Raw genomic sequence first — 21289 nt, forward strand, 5'->3', positions numbered from 1 at the left:
TCGTTGTTAACTTATGGCATTCAAATCGTTGTATGATCGTCCCTTTGACATTGACTTTCCACCAATCGATACAGGTGCATGCTAAGCCGACCTGATGACAAGGTGTATGCTCGTAGTGACCGGTACAACTAGTTGTAGACCACAGGAACGAACTCCCAGATGATGTGTACAAGCGCTTTGAGCAGGATGTGGCCTACCTGCGACCACCATGACCAGCTAGCTGTATTCGGGATAGGTAATGCCGTCCATACTATTCGGCGCTTCTGCACGTATAGCAGAGGAAAAGTAAGCACGCCTGTCTTAAAGGTACTATTTATTGTATTATCTGTTGATTGTCTTAATATCAGAGTGAGCTGCACGAAGTCGAAAACTCGCCTTTTGGGGAAGCAGCTGCAGTACCAACTTGAACTCTCCGCAGCAACGCGACCAAGGTTCAGGTTGGCTGCAGAGTCCCGGTTGTGCATAAACAGGTCAACAACCACAACACATGTCAGATTTCATGTAGATATGATGTTATGAGCTTGCCTTTGTTGCATTTAGTCGAAGTTGATCGACTGTCCATTCACTTCTCTTGTGAGGCGCCACGTCCACTTTCTGCAATGATCATTGCTTTGCAGCAATTGTTATACTAGATTGTACCACTGATTGCGCAGCCATGAGTAGCAACAATGATGGCTCTGAGTCCGTCGACCAGTTCCTTGCGAGGATTGCCAGCGTTAAGGAGAACGACGAAGCAAGCGCAAATACCCGGCGGATGGACGAAGAGTTTCTAAAAGGTCGGCAGGAGCGACAGGCAAGACGACTGGGTAGGCCACATTCTACGCGGAAAGGACAATATGGATGCTGACAGAACCAATGCAGAGAGAGCGCGCTCCATTTCACCTTCCAAGACCGGTCCAGCAAAGACTTCCTCTACAGACCTGACACCCTCTACCATTGCGACCTCAACCCAAGCCATAAACCCTCCCATCGATTTCAGCCCTCAAGCACCCATCCTGACCCGATCTAATGCCGTCAATGGCAGGACTTCACCTACAAGGAGCACAGATGCGCCTCGTGTACGTGCTATCTCTACTTCCCCTAAAGCAGAACCAGCATCAGCATCACCTACGGCCACAGGTCTAGCCCGTAGTGGAACTTTGTCGTGGCAGCAAAGACCAGCCTCAAGAGATGGCCTTCGTCAACGTCCTCTTTCAGCTTTCGCACCCTCGCGTGGTGCAACTCGACTCCCTACAGAACCCGAAAAGGATGCAGAACCGAGCCGCGCGGACATTGCAGCTTCACTTGCTCAGAAAGATCCTGCTTGGTTCCGTCAAACACAAGAGAGGGGAACAAGCTCGGCTGCTTATAGAAAGAATCAGGTCGAAGACACGCCAGAGGCTCCTTTGGCAAGAAGCATGCAATTGCCAGGCCTGTCGCAGTCTCGTGAGCCCTCGAAAAGTCCAGCTCCCGAACGGCGACCGGATCAGCCCACTCGATCGAGTGCGGACACAGTTCAAGAAACCGACAGATTCAAGCGTGGCACTACTCCTGATATCGCCGCTCTAAGGCTGTCTATGATAGAGAAACCTCTCACCACTAAACACTCTAGTCCGGAGAATGCTGTGATTCAACCACCGTCTCTAGAGACCCCTAACCTTGATGCCTCTGTTCCAAGTCTCGCGCGGTCATCGAGCACGTTATTGCACAACCGTCCACCTTCACCTACCAAAGGCCTAGGAGGCTTTGTGGAAAGCGCTATGATGAGGCGATCAGACAGTGTCAGCAAAAGGTGGAGTGTTAAGGATAGCAGCGGGCTCAAGAGAGGCGATTCTGTCGCGGGTGGACGACCAGTCTCCTTGCACAGTAGGGGTATATCAAGAGACATACACTCCTCTCGTGCCGATACTCCCTCCTCCCCACTTGCAAATTCTCGTCCAGGCTCGAGTCACAAACAGGAGCCTCTCGCTTCTCCAGAAATAGAAAGCACAACCAATCTCCCAAGCAACCCCACCGAGACAGTCAAGGAGGAGCTCAGTCAAGCATCTCCCAAGCCTAAAGAAGTAACTCCCATCGATACAGCAAGACCTCGTACACCTACAGACAATTCGTTACTATCGCGAAGTCCCTCAAAGACAATGGATCCGAGGAGATGGAGTCCAACCAAGTCAACCTGGTTAGAAAGTGCTCTGCAGCAGAAACCAGAGACACCCAAGCTTCAGCCTCTGAAGGAAGAGCAACCTAAGTGGAAGGTTGACCTTCAGAGGTCGAAATCAAGAGCTAGTCGCGATATATCACCTGAGAAGCCCCAAAAGCTGGAGAAGCAACCAGGATCGCCAATACTGCTTCAGTCAAAATCCATTGTTGCCTCGCCAGTTGTCCCTGCTGCTGCAAATTCGAGCTCAACTTCAACGCCTAACATGCCAAAGGACTCTGCTGAGTTGCCACCTGAAGCGCCACAAACTGCTTCTTCGAAAGGATCGCAAGCTACTGGTTCTGTGCACGTAGAAAATGAAGAGAGTGATGTCGTACAAGACGAGGAACCAGCGAACCAGAAAAAACTCAAAGATACAACGTCAAATTCTGCTTCAAGGCAGCTTCCTGTTTTGAAACCGAAACCTCAAACACCACCGAAGACGGACTTCCGAGCCACTCTAAAATCTCGAACTCAAGGACCGACGACAAATACTGGCGAGGAACCAGAGTTCAGATCGATGTTCGGGAAACTGAAGAGAACCACGACCCAGAATTATGTCGCCCCAGATGAGTTGAAGCATAATATCATGTCGGGTAAAGCAGCACTGAACACAACAGGTGGCCCTGTCAAGACGAAGCGGATTGACGAGTTCAAAGAGAGCATCCTCGCTAAGAAGGAAGAGATGAGAGCTGCAGGTCCGTTGCCTGTGCAGCGACCAGACCAGAAGGACAAAATAGAGTTCGATGTGCCAGAAGCGCTGGCCAGACGTAAAACACTCTCGAAAGGAAGCACTACAGATTCTGTCCGGGTCAAGACCAGCCCCTCCGATCAAGCCTCTAGACCTGAAAAACCTGCACTAACGCCGAAGCCTTTGACTACCAGGAGGCAGGAAATGTCGTCTGACAAGCAGACAACTCCTACGACCGTGATCGCTGTTAAGGACAGCAAACCGAAGTCTGTGCCAGGCAAAATGGAGCAGCACACTACCCAGAAGAATGTCTCGATAGCAGACGAAGACAAACTTGTGCCAACAATACAGTCCACGGAGTCGACACATACTCCTGCTGCTCTAGCCACGTCGACAAACCGTTCCACACAGGTACAAGACGCGATGCAGCCTCCTGTACTGCGAGCTCTAAAGTCTAGTACACAGCCCACTTCATCAAATGCTACTTCGACGACCTCGATCGATTCACCAGCGCTCACAGGACTACCAGCTGGTAGCAAGCTTGCGTCACGACTCAATCCTAACCTTGCGGCCATGCTTTCCCGTGGTTCTAGCCCTAAACCCCAAACAACTTCTAATGCTGCCAACGAGGATACAACTGCAGCGCCTGCCATCGTCTCCTCGCAGGCGGCAGCTCAAGACGATGGCTCACTTACTCACATGACTAAAGGACGCGCAAAGGGTCCTAAACGTCGAGCACCAAAGACAGAAGCAGCTGTACCCGAGAGACCAATACGCGTACTGTCCGAGCAGCCGATCGTGGCCAAATCCGAAGACAAGTTGACTTCGAAGATCACGCCAAAGGAGAAAGAGTCGTCACCTGTAGTGACTCGACAATCATTCAAGCAAACAGTCACCAACCCGAAACCTTCGATTGCCTCGAGTGTCAAGGTTCCTGCCGTTGACAAAAACATCTCTCTAGCACCTGTGCTCTCGCAAGAAATAGTCCAGCCAAAGACTCCATCCAAACAAACGCCCAGTCTCGATGAAGTATTCGAGAAGAATCTTCAAAGTGAGCAAACCACTACCAAGAGCTTAGCGGTAGAGTCGAAATCGAAGCCATTGGTAGCAAGCAAATCTCCTGAGCTGAGAAAAGTCTCGAGCCCGCCCAGCTTCACTGGGAGGCTAGCAGTGAGTCCCAAACCTGTCACACCTCCAAAGCCAGCCTCAGAGACAATTTCGAAACCCATACCCAAACCTGATGCAGCAAGTACGCCCGTAGCTACACCTGAATTGGGCAAAGACAAATCTACAGAGATGGGGAAGGCTGGCCTAACGAAAGTCTTAGTAAAGAAGGAGATTCGACCTCTTCCAAAACCCGAAAAGTCTAGCAGTATTCAAGGTCTTGGCTTAAAAATGACCCCATCACCACAGCCTCCCAAGCTCTCACCAAAACCAAGAACTCTCACACCACCTCCTGATACTGACATGCGCATAAGTGGTCATGAATTTACAGCAATCAGAGACGTTCTGGAGGATTATGTAGGTTCAATAACAAAGGACTGTGACAGAGCTGAGTTCGACGCTCAACGGTTCTTGGAATCGACGAGACAGGTGCAGAGCAGGACAAAGACCACGCAACACACTGTTTACGAAGTCTCTGGGGATGGTAAGAAGACACTTGTTCCATCAGAGCATCAATATATTCTCTATGAGGACGCAATGTACTTAATTGCACACAGATACACTACGGAAAGTGGAAGTGCCACTGCGGATGTTCATTTGTGGTGTGGCGGCCGTGTCTCTGACGCGGCCATAGACGATGCGCAGGTTTTCTGCCGACGAGATGCACGAGAACACAACACAAAACTAGATGTGGTTAGACAAGGTAAAGAGAGCGCAAGCTTTATGCAAGGATTTGGTGGAATACTTATTGTACGACGTAGCAAGTCTTCTGCTCTCTATATGCTGTGTGGAAGGAGACACCTCGGCCACATCGTGTTCGATGAGGTTGATATGGATGCTGGCAATCTGTGTCCTGGCTTTGCCTTCTTAGTATCTGCAGCATATGGAAAGCTATATCTATGGAAAGGTAAAGGTGCGGGTGTCGATGAGATTGGTAGCGCCAGACTCATTGGCATGGACCTTGGTTTGACAGGTGAAATCGAGGAAGTCGATCAGGGCTCTGAATCGTTATCTTTCTGGGAGGCACTTGGTGGCAAGAAGCAACAACATTGGTCTAGTGTTTGGAATCAACGATCAGAGACGAGCGGCCATCATTCGGCGCTGTACCGTGTCGAGCACGAACGACCAGGCATGCTCACAAGTCTAGCGTCCTGGGGGCTCAAGCGAGCTGCGTCTCCAGCAAAGCAACAGCTCAAGGCCACTTGCGAACAGCTTCAGCCATATTGTCAAAGCGATCTCGACACGCCTGCCATTCACATTCTTGACAACTATCGTTCGCTGTACGTCATATTAACACGGCAATGTACCTCGAAGGCGGCAGAATTTGTCACAGCACTCTCTATCGCGCAGGACATCGCCATGCTGTCTCCGGCTATACAGGATCGACCTGTACTTCCGACATGTTATGTGGTTGCTGGTAACATGCCTAACGATGTCAAGGCATGCTTTAGGAAATGGAGTGCCCTGGAGAGCGCTTCAGTGGCAGGTAAAGACTCGATCTGTGTACGAGTCGAGGAGGTAATGGAGGCATTGGAGTTATGATACTGTTGCTTCCATACAAAGTGATGATGATGCATTTATGATGGCGTTGAAAATGAGGAATCAAAAGCTTGGGCTATCTGGCGGTGCTGATACAAGACCAAATGTAGGACGGAGCATTTCGGCTGGGTGGTTTGCTAGCAAATTGTATCAACGCACAATTTTTGATGTTGAATTTTTTGCTTCAATACAATGACCATCTCGAGGTTATCACATTACTAGAATACTAACCTTCATGTAAGAATGACCGCCTCCCAAGAAACGCAACGTTGAGTATTCTTCTCCGTTGGCCAGACGGTGCCGTAGCAGATCTCGTGTCTATGAGTACGAAACGAAGAAGTCTTGCTCACTGTGAGCAGTGAATGTGCAAGCCATGCTCAACAACATGCCTCTTAATGCTGCACCACAGCTTAGAGCCACACCAAAACGCGAAATTGACGCGTGGTTTTCGGTAAGCGCGACTCTGTGGTAAGCAGCAAGATTGTGCAATCGAGATGCTGCTCGGTTGCGATTGTTCCCAAACACGACTCCTAAACGTCCCTCAAATCTGTTTGATTGTATTCTGCATGAAACGAGGCCTGTTTGTGCTTGCGTGGCGTGTGATATGGCTCGCAGGGAGAGGATGCGAAGGATGCATGATCCTGACAGCCCAGAGTTACCCAACGTGCCGCTCTTCAAGCTCCATGTATCGTGGTGACAGTGTAAAGTATAGGTAAACATGAGCGAAGAGGACCAAGTCGAGCGATGTCAATGTCGTTGTTGATCATGGGTCGAAATAAGAGCCAATACGTCCTTCAACGGTACAGGATATTATGTCGAGGCACCGACAACAATCACATCTCCGACACGATATGGACAACAAGCTGACACATTGCTGGCGATACGCTCTTACCAAAAGACGTGTAAGGGTCCAGAGTTCCTTGGTGGCTATGGCGGCCTCGCATCAGTTTGATCTGTCACTAAGCTGTTTGCTGTCGTTCAGACAACAATACACCTAGTTTCCTGTTGTGCTCTACGCAATACTCACCTTAGACAATCAGATCTCCTATCTGGCAAACCCAAATCCTTTGCTGATCTAACGTACAGATTCAAACTTCTGCCCGAAGCATTGAGACCTTGTTTCGTGTGTTGCTAAAGCAGAAATGCAATTGATAGCGAGGTTCAGGAACCAGTACGAGAAGACGAGACAACAAGTTAAGACGACAGTCAAAGGCCTTGGAAACAAGCTCACGAAGCGAGTCTCCCATGTGGAAACCTACAAGAACGAGGAATGCAAGGTTCGGCAAGTGGCAGACACCGATCACACGGAGTGGTCAATCAACTTCGAGAATACGCCAGAAGACACCCTCAGCTTTGAAGAGCAAATCCACGCTGCTCTAGCCATAGTCGCTAACGACAAAAGAGATGGCTCTGGCAGCAGCGAAGGTACCAATCTTGAAGGAATTAAGAACAAAGAGGAAGACATTGTGATAAGAGGATTACAACCATCGGACCTACTAGCACATGCAATATTGCTCGAACCAGCGTACTCTCAAGTCACAGAAATCGTGACAGCGGACAAGTCATCCAGCTCGACTGAGTCAAAGCAGGATTCAAACGAGGAAGAGGACGAACAGCGTAGTGAGTCATCTTCGTTTACCAATTCCTATGGCATCTCCAATCAGGAAGAAATGGTCTACAAGAACGAATTTGACTTCCACGTTGTACTGGAAGAACATACTGGTGTTACCGTCAACGACTACGACAAGGATTTTGTTACACAAAAGGAGGTAAATTGTCCACCAGGACCTATACCAGGCGGTGCTCAAGTTATCGCTGCTATGGTTACGGGGCTTCCGCCTGTCGCCATCAAGAACGAATCCGAACACGAACCGACAGGTAACGACCGAGAAGCTGGACAACGAGAACAAATTGGGAGAAAGGATGCTGCTGACGATGCCTCGCTTGCTTCGAATTCAGCCGACGATGTGTCGGATGTTCGTCACCCCATCTCAGCACGGAGAACGAGTGCAGAAGCTATTTGCGATGCCGAAGACGAGCCTACGATCCATGATCCTATATGCGTGAATAGAGCGCAATCACGAGATGAAGCCACGCAGACTGCATCTCCGCAAGCTGAAGCCGATGTCAATATTGAGCCTGATCCTCAGATAGAGGTAGGGATAGAAGAAGATGAAGAGGACTATAGCGATGACGACAGTGACTTCCCGCGCTTTGAGGAGGTGTACAATGCCATCGACCTTGAAGCGCTCAAGACAATTGCTCTGTCTCTGCGAAAGCATGTCTTGGTCGACTCCAGCCAGTCCGCCGAAGATTTGTCATGCGTAGTACACGAAGACACTAAATGTGGCAGCTACAACGTCGCATTCTTGGTCATGTTCAGCGATGATGTGCAATGGGTTGCCAAGGTGCCGGGCTACGGAAAGAACCCTTCTGAGCTGCAAAAAGAGAAGATGGAGAGTGAGTACAGGACCGCACAATACGTCCGATCAAAGACGACTTTCAAGATGCCAGAGATCTATCTCTGGACCACTGACCCAAGCGTCATCGGTGTGGCATTTGGACTCATGTCATACATGAATGGGACTTCTCTCTGGCATTGTTGGCAGAATCCTTATTTCGATTACCAGCGATGTTTGCGAGCAGTAGGTGATGTGGCTAAAGAGATGGCCAAGTTGTACTGCTTGCAATTCCCCAAAACTGGTATGCTGCGATTCGACAACGACAGATTCACAGGAGTTGACTACGAAATCGAATACGAGGAAGCAGGCGACTGTAACTGGGCTAATTCAAGAAAGTTTGGGCCATTCGCGAGTACGACTGACTGGATCCAGAAAACTATTGCGAGGATAAAGATACCTCCCTACAAAATCCGAGAGAAAACCAAAGACTATCGTCATCCTACTGGTGACAAAACGTTACGAACCATGCTTGAGAGTGTACCCCAATTCATGCAAGAATCGCCTCTTTCGCTCTGTCTGGCAGATCCAGACTTTCAGAACATATTCGTCGACTTTGAAACTGGAGAGCTCCAAGGATTCATCGATATGGACAACCTTCACGTTACTCCTGTTGTCGTTGGGAGTGCTGCCTTTCCCCCAATCATAACGCGAGATCGAAACATGGGCAAATTCGTCGAAGAAGCGCGTGTTGACGACTTTCACCATAGCCAAGCTGGATTGGATGGTTACAAGAAGTACCGGCGTCATTATGCCGCATGTTTCAAGGCAGCTTTGCCACAAGATACGAAGTACGATCCTAGGTGGACAGAGCTTAGCCACCACCTATATTACCTCGAGTATGCATCATGGACGCATCGCGAATGGGGAGCTCGCATTATCCACCAGATGAGCAGAGACGCGTATAAGCATGTTTATGGCGACAAGCTTTCTGACGAACGTCTTGGAGATCTACGGAAGGCTGACATGTCTTCGTTGAATCCTTATCGACGACGACGTTTCGTGAAGACTATCGCGAAGGGACTTTGGATACCAGAAGACGAATCAACATCTACTGTGTCGTCGATCGTTCTCCATTCTTTACCACAAGAAAGTGCACCATCTGCTCTACGGCCACCTTCATTGCAAAATCGTCAGGTATGTGAAGACGAAACTCAGCCAGACGACCGAAATCCAACACCAGCGCCCTCAACGTCTTTGTGTTCGTCGTCGGCGATCGAACGAGCTGTACCTGCCACTCCTGCTACGGCGTCCGATCTACGAGCAGAGAATCCACCTCTGCAGCAAGACAGCCGCCACACTCAGACCACAACGAACCTGGATCAAGCGCACACACACGAAGAGGCTGCCGAACCAAGACAGTCGTCTTCTAAAAAGCTTCAAGTCCTTCAATTTAGAGACAAGTCTAGGGAACGATTGCGTACAATGTCACGGCGGCGGATTGTGAATGGATTCCAGCAAACTGTGGAGGATATCTGGACATGCGGATGCAGAATGTTGCCGAGTAAGCTGTTTGATTAGAGACACTGTGGTGTCAGGCGAATATATATTTAAGCAGATAATCTAGGTAGCATACGATTGTATCGGGCTATTGCTCAATCTTAGAGTTAAGTCCACCTGTGACAAGGTGTGTCTGGTGCCTTTTCCTGGTTCAATGCTAGAGAAGTTTTTACCATATTGAATAGGATGGTGCTCACGGGTGGATAGTAATCTACAACGTTTTTGGTACCACGAGCTACGAGGATACAGTACAGCTTACTAGTAGAAGCTTTCAAACTGATACATTCATTGTCGTGATTAACATGCTTTGTATCCTTTGATGTCCCAAAAAGCACCCTCGTCCATGATAGCCTTTGTACACAATATCGGAGATGCTCAAATCCATCTGTGTCCTGATTCAATTTCAGGATTCGTTGGCGCAACTATCCAGTCGGACATCGAATGCAAATTCATAAGCTCGTAATTTATTCAACGCTGGTCCTGCTCATAGCTCTTGTTCGTTACGTCGTTCTTCGTAATATCATAACAGGTGAGACTTTCAAACAATACGTCAAGGAATAGTACATTGGAAGTTCAAACTGCGATAGTCGTTAGCTTCGATTCCTGTGAGTGGGAGTTCTGCAAGGTCTTACCTTCAAGTGAGTGTGTTGACTTGATCACCAAATTACTTCAAGGATGCTTCGACAGGAGCTCGAAGTCGAGGTCCACGATTCGTGCCTTTAGTTCCTCTGAATCGCTGAGCTAGCCAGCCACCAAGGGGAACACTTTGTGGGGTTCTGTTTTTGCCGAGAGTTCTGGATGCGTGAGTCGACGGGGTTTGTGTTTTGGTAGGAGTGCCGGGGACTTGAGGAGGAATGTCTGTAGCATCTTGCTGATTTGCAATTGGCTCAGCAGGATTATTTCTCATGATCTCCTGGTTGTTTTGTGGCATGGCAGGTCGAACATCTGCAGCTGTGACCGGTGTCTCTGGTTGTCGTCCAAGAGGAGCGTCCTCAGCTCTTTGAACAGTCGGGACTTGAGTTCTTCTCGGACCTGCGGTACGATCTTGTCTTCTATCAACTAGTTCTGGTCTGGCAACTGGTTCTGGTTGTTGTTTACGTAGGTCTTGCTTGATCTCGACATTGCCATCCACGATCTCGATTACCAGCTGAGCCATAGTTGCTCGTACCTTGGCGTCTGGTCCGACTAATCCAAAGGCGTCGAATTTTCTAGTAAGTTCCTCTTGGTTGTGAGGAATTTGAGGAATCAAATCTTCTTTACTGAAGCCATGCGTATTGCAACCCGCTCTGTATGAGAATCGATCGAAGCAGATAGGACAGAAGGCTTCGTGTTCCAACTTGATGCATCGCTTCTCGTCGAATGCATGTTCTTCGTTTCCGCCACGGCTGGTATGTAGTCAGATATCGTGCTGTTGAAGTACAAGATTGAGCTTACCAATGGTGCTTTACTTTGTGTGGAGTGCTGCTTTGCTTCGTGGACGCAACTACATTGGACTCCTGTAGACGTTGAGTTTGTAAGGTCTTCTTTGCTTTCTCCTTCTTCTGATGGTCCTTGATAAGTTTTGTACCGCGGCCCATCTTGGCATACTATTGAGGAGAATTGATAAAAAGTCAAATAGATTACACACTATCGCAAGTGTGTTCGGTTGTACAGGGGCAAGCAGAAAAGAGGGAGAAGAGTTGCGTGATATAGAGAGGGTTTGCAATGAATGGAGGAGATTTTGGGGACAGAGGTAGAAGATGGCCGTATTGCTGCATGCTTCTAGCTTCAGCGCGATGGAGTGAAGCATCACCTAGACAGCTTCGACGCGTGGGCCGTAACAACAACAAAGACCCGGTCGAGGAATAGTACGCCGTGCTAGTCATGGTGACAAGCAAACGCGCAAGTTCAATATAGTTGATACTGATGATGAGGAGGCACAAGATGAGCGGATGAGCCATAATGAAAGCATTTGAGGAAGAGCGAAGGTTTCGAATAAGAGTACCGATAAGCTTGCTATGTAGCTTGCTTTTGTAGATTGTTAGCATTATCAAATCGTCTCTACCTTCATATCGATTCGCCACCAGAGACTTCAAACACGAGAATGACTGAGCCAGCTCAAGGCAAACATACAGGTCTATGGATATTAGTCAACATCGTCGTGAGCAAGCCTACCGGTACGAGAGTAGACCATTGGCGACTAGCCATGCTCTTGCGTGGTCTTGTTCGACTTAGTCAGACGTCCAGCAGACGATGACGGGTTTCAGAGGCTCATTGCTTCGAGTAGAGCGAAGCAATCGACTGGCACACGATGGATAGACTGCAGACATGGTCGAAGTTGTAGTAGACCCTTGCTTCGAGGCAGAGGAACAAGGCATGAGTGATCTGGGCCATCAGCAATCTCAACTTTATGTGTGCTCAAAAGGGAACAGGTCGCTCAGAACATGGCTCAGTTCAACCTGTACCGTAGATATTCCGGGCTCGGATCAGATAGGCGATTGCAAACGAATTACACCTCTTTCGTGAAAGACCTAGCATAGCTAATCGAATCTGACGGTCAAAGATACAATCTCTTCTACAACAAGACCAGATAGAGCGAGGTTGAGCTTGGAAGCTGCGTTCGGCATACCTTCCTGGATACGTGATGGAACTTTGACGCTTCTCCTGCATGTATGTTCACCCGTAGCATGCGAGATACCGTACGGATACAGCAAGCATATCACGACAAATTGAGGCATCAAAGGAGCAGGATGGAACTTTACACAGTGGGAGTCATTAAATTGCAATGGCTCACAGTCTACGAGTGTGGGACACATGGGCTTTTATTAGTGTAGGGCCATGAGGTGATGGACGCTCGGATATGAAGAGCATAACGTTCCGGTAAAATGCCTGGACTTTCAGCTTGAATTTCCTGAGGACTTGAGTTCAAAGACGGAGCAGGAGCAAGCTGAAATTCTCATATGCCAGAAATACGTTGTCTGTCGACCATTATCTCCCTACTCGAACTCCCACCCAGTAGTCGATGCTATACACAAGTCTTAAGAAGAGATTTCCAGATGACGGCCTGCACGTGTGAACAACCTTGAAACCGTAAATAAGCCACAGAAGATGGTGCTTTTGATGTTGCTGCGTTTCTTGCCCTTACGCGATTGTGGTAGGGCGTCCCTGCTTGAACAACGTGCTGGCCCGTGAGCAGTGAGCGGACGCGCTCGTGGTGCTTGCTTCGCTATTGTACAATTTAGGCAACTCATTCTACACCATGTCCGCTCTCCGAGCCGGACTCTTTGCTTTCGCCAAATGAGCCAACATTTAAGTTTTTATCGTAGGATACCATTTGCGCCAGGATCTCGAGAACGTTCTTGGGTACGGTGTTATCGTAGATGCCGATCAATGACCTTGGTTCTGGGTAGACCTTCAGGCCCTTGTAGAAACATAGCGCAGCGGCGATGGGGTCGGATCCTGTTCAGACATTAGTTGACTTTGAGGGCACAAGTGTCTCGCATGATCATACCATCATTGGCCATGGTCTCGCCCTGAGATATCTGCTGCAGGAAGAAAGCTTCCTTCTCTTCAATATCGCTAGGGAAGCCTTCGTCGAGGGCTTCCTGCACAGCTGACCTGATCTCCTCTTTCTGGCGCTTGCCTTGAGCCTCATTCTCTTCTTTAGCTAGTCGTGCTTGCCGCCTAGCATCTCTCTTCAGTGCTTTCCGGAACTCTGGGTTATTCCTTCTTTGGTAATCAAAGTATACCGCATATGCTGCCTCCGGTTAGCCCTGCGCTGTGTTCACATCGGACAACGGCATACCGAGCAGACCAGTCACGGCTGTGCCGACGGTTATCGAGACGACGGTGGAAGTCCTCATGTTACGTCGTTCAAATGTGATGAGATGGAGACAAGGAGTATCAGGTGCCTCTGCTACTTGTACAAAGCTTGAAATGAGAAGAAATGGTATTATACAACAGTGCGAAAAGAAATGCGCTGATTAGATCAATGCTTAAGTAACGACTTGGTCATAAGGAGATGGACATGCGAGCTTCCCAGGGAAATTTCCTGGTTGAGCGCAACTCGACTGTTACACGTTGTATTCAGGCCCTCAGGCATACACATCCACCATTACCATTGCCCAAGCCGACCCGCGAAGCGGTCGGGACTGCCTGATATCGATTACTGGTAGGTACCACAAAGATTCCTTGTTCTCAGACAGAAGTGTTGAATTAATGTCTCGCAAGTGATCATGTCCGAGAGCCGGGGCTTGACCCTACGAAAGAAGAAGACAAGCAAGAGACCAGTAATCAGTGCTCCGCAGCAGCAATCACGGCCACCAGCAGGAGCAGTACAACCTCCCAACAATGCTCAGCTTCGTCCGCCAAAAGAACGACCTGAACAGTCGGAAACCTCCGATCTAGTTAAGAGAAGATACTCGACGCGATACAACCAGCTTCCTCAGTTCGGCAATGACATTCCTGATGTGCCTGCTCTACCAGGCGCTGGTCCTTCCAACTTCAAGAGAAGGTCCCACGGTTCTCCGAGCCGGCCTCAGTCTTCGCGTTCTGTCGACCCTTTGCGCGTAGATCAGGCTGTCTTGGCTGATCCAAGTCTGCAACATGAACGATATGTCACTCAGCTCCTGTCCAATGCGTCCGAGTCGGATATTCAGGAGTATCAGCAGAATTTGCACAGGGTCAAGAGGAGGAACTCCATGGACTTGAAGCAGAGCATATATCAGAACAGGACTCAATTCATCAAGATTAGCAAGGAAGCCGAGAATCTGAAGAGTGAAATGACCAATCTGCGCACACTCATGTCCGAGCTTACTACTGCTCTCGAACAATCTTCTGCTGTTACGGGAACGAATATTGATACAGTAGACGCGAAAGCTCGTCGCAAGGCAAATCGAAGCTCAGTGGCTAACCTGGAGGCTATGTGGAATACCCAGCTACAAGCACTATGGAAGAACGTCGAGAGATCTCAAAAGTTTCTGCCTCAAGTACCCGGTCGTCATGTGGTCATGGAAAACGGAAGCTGGATTGAACTTGATAATGCTACCTGGAAGCCAAAACGTCCTGTTCATATTGTTCTTCTTAACGATCACCTGCTGGTCGCGTCTAAGAAACGCAAGAAGATCGATCCGAATGTCCCTCAAGCAGGTCCTGCTCCCACGAAGCTCGTCGCAGAGGAATGTTGGCCTCTGGGAGAGATTGACATCATTGATATGGCTGCAGGTGGGCAGATGAAGCCTGCTGAGGAAAAAGCTGTAGCGAGTGCATTCACCATAAGGTCTTCCGGAAGTACATGGATTTACCGTCACGAGAAGCGGGATTTGGAGGTCAAAATTGACGTGTTGACGGCTATCAGAAAGGTACAGGAGGAACTACGAAAAGCCAATATCCCAGTCAACGATCAGAGAAACTCAAGGTCTGAGCTCAACTATCTTGCTTCAAAGGATCCATCTGCGCTTAAGAATGGAGACATTGTTAACAGCATCAATTTAGCCAAGGAGAAACCAGACGTACTCATCGAAGTAGACGGAAGGCAGCAGAACTTCAGATGGATCGAAGGTCAGATCGACGAACTCGATATCGATATTGCACTTCAACATTATGAAGTGGCTGTTGAGAAAGTGGAGAAGCTGAGATCCGTCACTGCCAGCCTAAATAATGATTCGGTAGTGCAAGAGCTCATATCTGTGGGAGTCGACGAACGCGCTGCAAAGCTAGCAACAGCTTTGTGTCGCGAACTTATGGACACTCCTTCTTTCGTTGGGGCCACAAAGCGCATTGCTACTCTTCTTATCCGCCTCGGTTTCGAAGATCGTGCGCGAGAAGTCTACCTTGCTGCGAGGGGTGATACCTTGACCAAGCGACAAAGACAGTGTGTCTTCGACGGCGATCTACACAAATACATCTTCTCAATCTCTTTCGTCTACTTCACCATCATCAAGAACACAGTTCTCATCTTTCAAGCTTCCTTTCCAGCCACACACATGAGTGCCTGTATCAAATGGGCAAGTGAGCACCTCGAGGTCTTTAACGCCTTACTTGTGCGACAGCTGAGCGCTGTTGAAAGAGGAGGCAAAGTATGGCGAGATTGTATGGACGTCGTATGGGCACACGAGAAGGAACTGCTTGGTGGTGTGGGACTCGACTTCCGAGAAGTGATTGGACGTAGCTTGGAATTTAGAGAATCAAGAGCCACGGACATACAGCCCAGAGGTGAGAGTCGATCAAGGTCAAGGACAAGAGCAGCTTAGTCAACGGAATCACTTCCTGTTGATGGCGATGTGCTGTTCTCTAGCTTCGCTGTGGTAACGGAGAGGCGCCCGATCAGACGACGACGACGTCGACTGGCTCTTTCGAGACACAATACTTAGGAGTTGAAATGTTGGTCGTCTCTACTCTTCCCCGATTGGGTAGAAAGCAATACAGCTCAATTGAGGTAAGACAAGAATCCATGGTTTCAAGCCTTTGTCAACTCTTGGAAGATCTGACAGCTGAGACGTGAGACATGCTGCATCTAATTCCAGAGCCGAGCATTGCCGCCCCTAGAGGCTGTTGTTTGCCGAGGGAGGTTGTGACAATGTTCAACGAGCTTTTGTGTGCCCATAGTGATTATCTGCGTGTCTCGCTGAACACAAGGTATCGAACTGCGAGATCGAATGCCGCCTGGAAAACGAAAGGTCCAGATATGCAAACCGGAACCAGATCTATGGTGCCGCGAGCGGTCCGAGTTCTGCCAAGCCTCAGCCATGGCGGTGGATGACGCCTCACGCCTGAGCTGGTCACATCTCCCGAAGCGGGAACGAGAGGATCGGCGTCATTGCAAATTTCGTTGACAACGGCACACATCATGTCAAAGCACTGCCCAGCAACAGTATGTACGTACAACAGGTCTGCTCGGCGGCATACAAGGTCGTTTGTGCTGAAGCATTGCGCACAGCTGCAGGTGACACGGGTATGCAATCTCATAAAGAGACAGCTCTGCTCTCTTAGCCGAGATGTAACTAAGTTTGGCGTTCAAGTTGGCCAGTAGACTCGATCCCAAGCATCATGAAGACGTCGACAGCGCAAGTTATCTTACCTGACGATTCACGGATCCACGGTCCTCCATCTCTGTTCTATGGCGGACTCATGAGGATGGGTTCACTGTCTCTAGCACATGCTCTATCAATCCTGGGAATGCAAGCACATCATGCTCTAGAGGCTAGCTGGGACGATTGGAAAACACTCAAGCATGCTGCTGATGCGACTTGGCCAGGTCCTAACAATAAAGCAATTTCTTTCAAACAGGCAGATTGGAACCAGCTCTTCGGTAATTACGATTGCATTACCGACATTGCATCACTGTTTGCACCTCAAATTCTAGAAGCTTATCCCAACATAAAAGTCATCGTTGTGCAAAGAGACTTTGATGACTGGTGGCCTTCTTTCAAAAAGAATGTCATTTTGCCTACCCTCGATCATGGTTCGATGCTCCAGCACTACGCCAAAGCAATAGAGACGATGGCAAGCGTGGCTCCCTGCAGCACCATGCAGCAGATTTTGTTGTCTTATTATTCAGCCAAGACGATCGGTGAGGTCGAGGCAAATGCACGCCAGAAATACGAAGAGCACTATGCTCACGTCAGGAAGGTCGTGCCCGCAGAACGACTGTTGGAGTACCGTCTCAGAAGTGGATGGGAACCTCTGTGTCGATTCCTCGACATGAAAGTGCCTAATGTACCCTTTCCGAGGGTCAATGACACAGCAGACTTCAAGACGCGGATCTCTGGCAGGAAAACAGAGCTCATGATGCTGGCTTGGAAACGAGCGCAAATTGCGGCGTCCAGAAAGTTTGCAGAAAAGATTGATATTGTACAACAAGCTTTGGAACGTTCACGCTCTTCTCATGGTGGCCGAGAGACTGTGACTGCAAATAGAAGTCGTCTGCTAAAACTGAGTGCATGAAGTGCCGCTGGAGCATATATCGATTGTGGTGGTTTGGTCGTGATTTAGCTAGATGCTGGGCCTGCATCAAATACATCACTTGGTGGTGGAGAACTAGCCTGTGTTCAACGTCAACATCAACTCAAGACAAACTACAGCTCATCCCTGGAGCAATAGCTACCTGTGGTAGTCACGAGGACCCGACTTAGCGAACTCAATGGATCTAGGAAGAGCTTTACAAGGTGAAGAAGATGACCTAGATCTGGAACAGATAGACTATGGCTTGGCTCTGAGATACCAGACTCAGATAGCTATTAGACAGGATAGAGCACCAACACAGAGAAGCACAGCTCTTACAAAGAACGTATATAACTTCCAGTAGATATACAATACAGTGCTCCTATCTAGGATTGTCGTCTCGTATAGATCTCAGGAAGTGTCACAAAGTCGCCGCACACTTGCAGACATCGAGGCTTGCTCCCACCACCACCTAGTCGGAACATCAGGCGGCAAGGCACCACTTCCTAGGTCTGCCTTGCCGCTGAATTCGACTTCGTAAGAAATAGTACACATATACAACTGAGGCATATCTCGTCGTAACGCCGATACTGCTCCGATATCTTCTCCTCCGATCTCAAGACCTCTACGAACTGAACCCCAGCTCCTCTTTGTCCCAAAACCATCTTCAACCCAACCCAATTCAGTTCTCATCCTCCAGAGAACAACAACAACCATGTCTACACAAACACAACCTCGCACAGGCAGTAATGCGCAACAACAACAAGCCCTCGACATATCGACCCTACCAGTCGAGCAACTATCCCAACTCCAACAACGCCTATCACAAGAACTAGAACACCTCTCAAACTCCCATGCTCGCTTACGTGCAGCTCAAGCACGGTTCAAGGATTGTATACGCAGCATTAAAGACGGCGTGCAGGGGAAGACGGCTGGTACGTCCATTCACCAACACGAGGCTCCTCTTTTCTGCCATTCAGACAAACTAACCATACACAGAAACTCCCCTCCTCATCCCTCTAACAACCTCCCTATACGTCCCCGCTCGCCCCACAAAAACCGGCACAGTCCTCGTAGACGTCGGCACCGGGTACTACGTCAGTAAATCCACGTCCGCAGCGACCACGTTCTACGAAGGGAAAGTAAAAGACTTGGACAAGAATTTGTCGGATATTGAGAGGGCGGTGGGGGCGAAGAATGGGGATTTGAGGGTTGTGGAGGATGTTTTGAGGGGGAAGGTGCTGGCGGAGCAGCAGCAGGGGAGACAGGGAGGAGGTGGCAAGGATGGAGAACAGGGGATACCGAAGGGGAAGTGATCTCAGGAGGAGAGGTGGAGGACAAGAAGGCACAAGCTGAGTGGAATACGGACCACGGAATGCAGGTCTATGATGGGCGTGTGGGAGAGCATTGCGTGAGCAGTTCCTCCTGAGCCAGTCCCTAATACACGAGATCGCGTGCAAATGGGGAGAGCATCAAGCGGTATCTGGACGTCAGCAAGCAGGCGAGAACTGGAAAGGCTGCGAAAGAGCGCTGATCGGGAAAGAGCGGACCCCTGATGTTCATACGAGCCTGATGGTACAGCTGACTTCCGATATCTTCTGAGCGCTTAGGCAGGATTTGCACCGAGCAAGAAAGTTCATTGATTTCAGCTCAACCACAGTCGAGTGGCAGGACACAAGGAGCGATATGGAGGCGAGAGATCCAAAGATGCTGCTACGAGCATAAAAAGTCAAATGCAACTAGATTACGACAGACCATCTACAGCTACAGCCAAAAAGACCGTGGCTCGAATTTCCTCTTGCTTCATGGAATCCAAGATCCAATGGTGCAGCCTCAGATTTCGTGCTCGGCGACTTAAGCAACCTACAACCGCGCCCTCTCCTGTAACGCTTCGTCGACCAATTTAATCGCAGCCTGCGCAGCGCCGTAGCTAGATTGATAGCCAGCACCTCCATAACCGTAGGAATGGACAACCCAAGTACCATTGACCTTCTCTTTCTCTATTCGAGCACCACCCTCTCTCACGGGTCGCAAGCCGACACTATGACGAATGATATCCAGGTGCTCAATACCTCGGCCATTTGTCAATTGGGGGCATATATCTACACATCGCTTCATGATTCGAATAGCCAAGCTGGGGTCAAACTGCGATTCCCAGTTATCTTTCTGGTACGACCCACCTAGAACAGTGCCTCCTCCAGCAGCTCTAGTCATGATATACATTGCTTCGTCGTCGCCATCATCAGTGCCAGAGACGCCGTACATCTTGCCAGCATCGTTCCTTACCACGACGATTTGTCCTCTGGCTGGATATAGCTTCCTGTCCTCGACACCACCAAGTTTTAGAGAACCCAGTCCAGTACAATTGATTATCAGATCAGCAGGTTTGCCGGAATGGTGCATTCCGGGTGCAGCTGCATCAGTGATCTGTTTGAGTATCGCTCTCTTGAATACAACTCCATTTTTCAGGCCTTGTGATACGAGCCAAGGCAGGTAGATGGCTGTGTTGATACACACTGAGGTAAACGATTTACCGCTGTCCATGCCATCGCTAAGTTCTGTCTTTGGTATGGTCTTAAACTGCTCATGCATTAGACTGTGGTACTTCGAAGATCTAAAAGGTCCTCACATCAGGCAACAGCGATTTCCACCATGGAGTCGGAGAAAGCAATTCTGAGAACCAGTTTGCTGTAACACTTCCGACATCCTTACTGCGGTTGTAGACCTCGCAACCTTGCAACATCAGACACCACTTACATTTGTAGACATTTTAGGCTGCCATACCTTGAAAGTGCACTCCCGCTTCTGGGTAATTTCGAGCAAGATTCTCTAGAGACGGCCAGGTGTTTCTTTCCCACTCAGCGGCTGGTGTGCCTTTTACTGATACGCTGTATGAACAGACAGGTCAGTTGGTAGTTCCTGTTCAAGGATAGAGTTTCTTACGGGAAGTAATTTGCACCTGCCCAAGGACTCGCGTACTCAATGTCATAGTCGCCAGGCATGTGTTTCGCAGCAACGGTGATCTTGTAACGCGGGTTCTGCGACAATAGCATAGCAGTTGTGAGTCCTAAAAAAGTGTAAGACTCAGAATCGTGACTCTTTCTCTGGTATCAGACCTGCCACACCGGCACTCTAAGGTGTTAGTTATGTTCGGCATGTCACTAGGTAGGATGACTTGATAGCACTGGTGACAAGGTGTAAAGAAGCAGCAACTTACCCAACCACCACAATGTGTTTGTCCATGATTAGTTTCTGATTGTCCGATCACCTGTTTGCACCTGAGCAGCGTTGATTTCTTGAGCAGTTTTAGTTGCTTGACTCCGCCAGAGATCCAGTCGCAGGTCCTCAGGATCAGGCGTCAGTTGATAAAAGTGATATTGTATATTCTATTTAAGCCGCAGACTGGACTCACTATCTTCAACAACATACGCCCTGCTGCAGATCCATTCGCGAAACTTTTGAAACACACAGTCAGACGAGCTGCAACTACACAGACGGAGGTGACCGCAAAGCAACAGCGAATAGGAAAGAAGCTTGGAAGAAGTTAAGCGTACAGAAGAGGTAAGCATAGATGCATTTCTTTTCTACTGTGCCAAACTCCAAAGGTGTAATTAAGTCGCGCTTGCCCTTGTTTTTTAAAAGATCGAAAACAAGGGTCACTTCCTTGGCCATCATGTCGTCAGGCAAAAGTGGAAGGCACTGTGGCGGCCCCTGCAGCAAGCAAAACGGGACAAGCTCAAATCTGTAGTGCTGTCATGGTCACGCCTACGGTGCCCCAAACTCCGCATCGTCAATGGCATATCTTTCTGTGCGGCCAGGGAGCTCAGGCAGACCAAGTTCTTA

The 21289-nt window shown here is 49.1% G+C and overlaps 8 protein-coding genes across 8 annotated transcripts; 5 read left to right on the forward strand and 3 right to left on the reverse strand.

Annotated features, from left to right (window-relative positions):
- Positions 1–655: 655 nt before the first annotated feature.
- On the forward strand, positions 656–5570 carry LTR64_003690 (uncharacterized protein; the record flags this gene model as incomplete). The annotated part of the gene is made up of 2 exons (XM_064898042.1): positions 656–806; positions 919–5570. The coding sequence occupies 2 exons, from the start codon at positions 656–658 to the stop codon at positions 5568–5570; spliced, it is 4803 nt and encodes a 1600-aa protein (XP_064756992.1).
- Positions 5571–6709: 1139 nt separating this feature from the next.
- On the forward strand, positions 6710–9547 carry LTR64_003691 (uncharacterized protein; the record flags this gene model as incomplete). The annotated part of the gene is made up of 1 exon (XM_064898043.1): positions 6710–9547. One exon carries the CDS (start codon positions 6710–6712, stop codon positions 9545–9547), a length of 2838 nt encoding a protein of 945 aa, XP_064756993.1.
- A 643-nt stretch (positions 9548–10190) lies between these two features.
- LTR64_003692 (uncharacterized protein) lies at positions 10191–11103 on the reverse strand (the record flags this gene model as incomplete). Its single annotated transcript, XM_064898044.1, has 2 exons — positions 10191–10911; positions 10961–11103. The coding sequence occupies 2 exons, from the start codon at positions 11101–11103 to the stop codon at positions 10191–10193; spliced, it is 864 nt and encodes a 287-aa protein (XP_064756994.1).
- Positions 11104–12752: 1649 nt separating this feature from the next.
- Positions 12753–13368, reverse strand: TOM20 (mitochondrial import receptor subunit tom20; the record flags this gene model as incomplete). Its single annotated transcript, XM_064898045.1, has 3 exons — positions 12753–12964; positions 13017–13262; positions 13311–13368. 3 exons carry the CDS (start codon positions 13366–13368, stop codon positions 12753–12755), a joined length of 516 nt encoding a protein of 171 aa, XP_064756995.1.
- A 372-nt stretch (positions 13369–13740) lies between these two features.
- Positions 13741–15814, forward strand: EXO84 (exocyst complex component exo84; the record flags this gene model as incomplete). The annotated part of the gene is made up of 2 exons (XM_064898046.1): positions 13741–15718; positions 15801–15814. The coding sequence occupies 2 exons, from the start codon at positions 13741–13743 to the stop codon at positions 15812–15814; spliced, it is 1992 nt and encodes a 663-aa protein (XP_064756996.1).
- Positions 15815–16378: 564 nt separating this feature from the next.
- LTR64_003695 (uncharacterized protein) lies at positions 16379–17449 on the forward strand (the record flags this gene model as incomplete). The annotated part of the gene is made up of 2 exons (XM_064898047.1): positions 16379–16457; positions 16536–17449. 2 exons carry the CDS (start codon positions 16379–16381, stop codon positions 17447–17449), a joined length of 993 nt encoding a protein of 330 aa, XP_064756997.1.
- A 712-nt stretch (positions 17450–18161) lies between these two features.
- Positions 18162–18762, forward strand: GIM5 (subunit of tubulin prefoldin; the record flags this gene model as incomplete). Its single annotated transcript, XM_064898048.1, has 2 exons — positions 18162–18381; positions 18446–18762. The coding sequence occupies 2 exons, from the start codon at positions 18162–18164 to the stop codon at positions 18760–18762; spliced, it is 537 nt and encodes a 178-aa protein (XP_064756998.1).
- A 547-nt stretch (positions 18763–19309) lies between these two features.
- DAO1 (D-amino acid oxidase) lies at positions 19310–20499 on the reverse strand (the record flags this gene model as incomplete). Its single annotated transcript, XM_064898049.1, has 4 exons — positions 19310–20026; positions 20076–20179; positions 20231–20334; positions 20390–20499. 4 exons carry the CDS (start codon positions 20497–20499, stop codon positions 19310–19312), a joined length of 1035 nt encoding a protein of 344 aa, XP_064756999.1.
- Positions 20500–21289: the final 790 nt, after the last annotated feature.

Source organism: Lithohypha guttulata, assembly GCF_036872675.1.
Source record: "Lithohypha guttulata strain CCFEE 5908 chromosome Unknown scaffold_2, whole genome shotgun sequence".
Classification (NCBI taxonomy): Eukaryota; Fungi; Ascomycota; class Eurotiomycetes; order Chaetothyriales; family Trichomeriaceae; genus Lithohypha; species Lithohypha guttulata.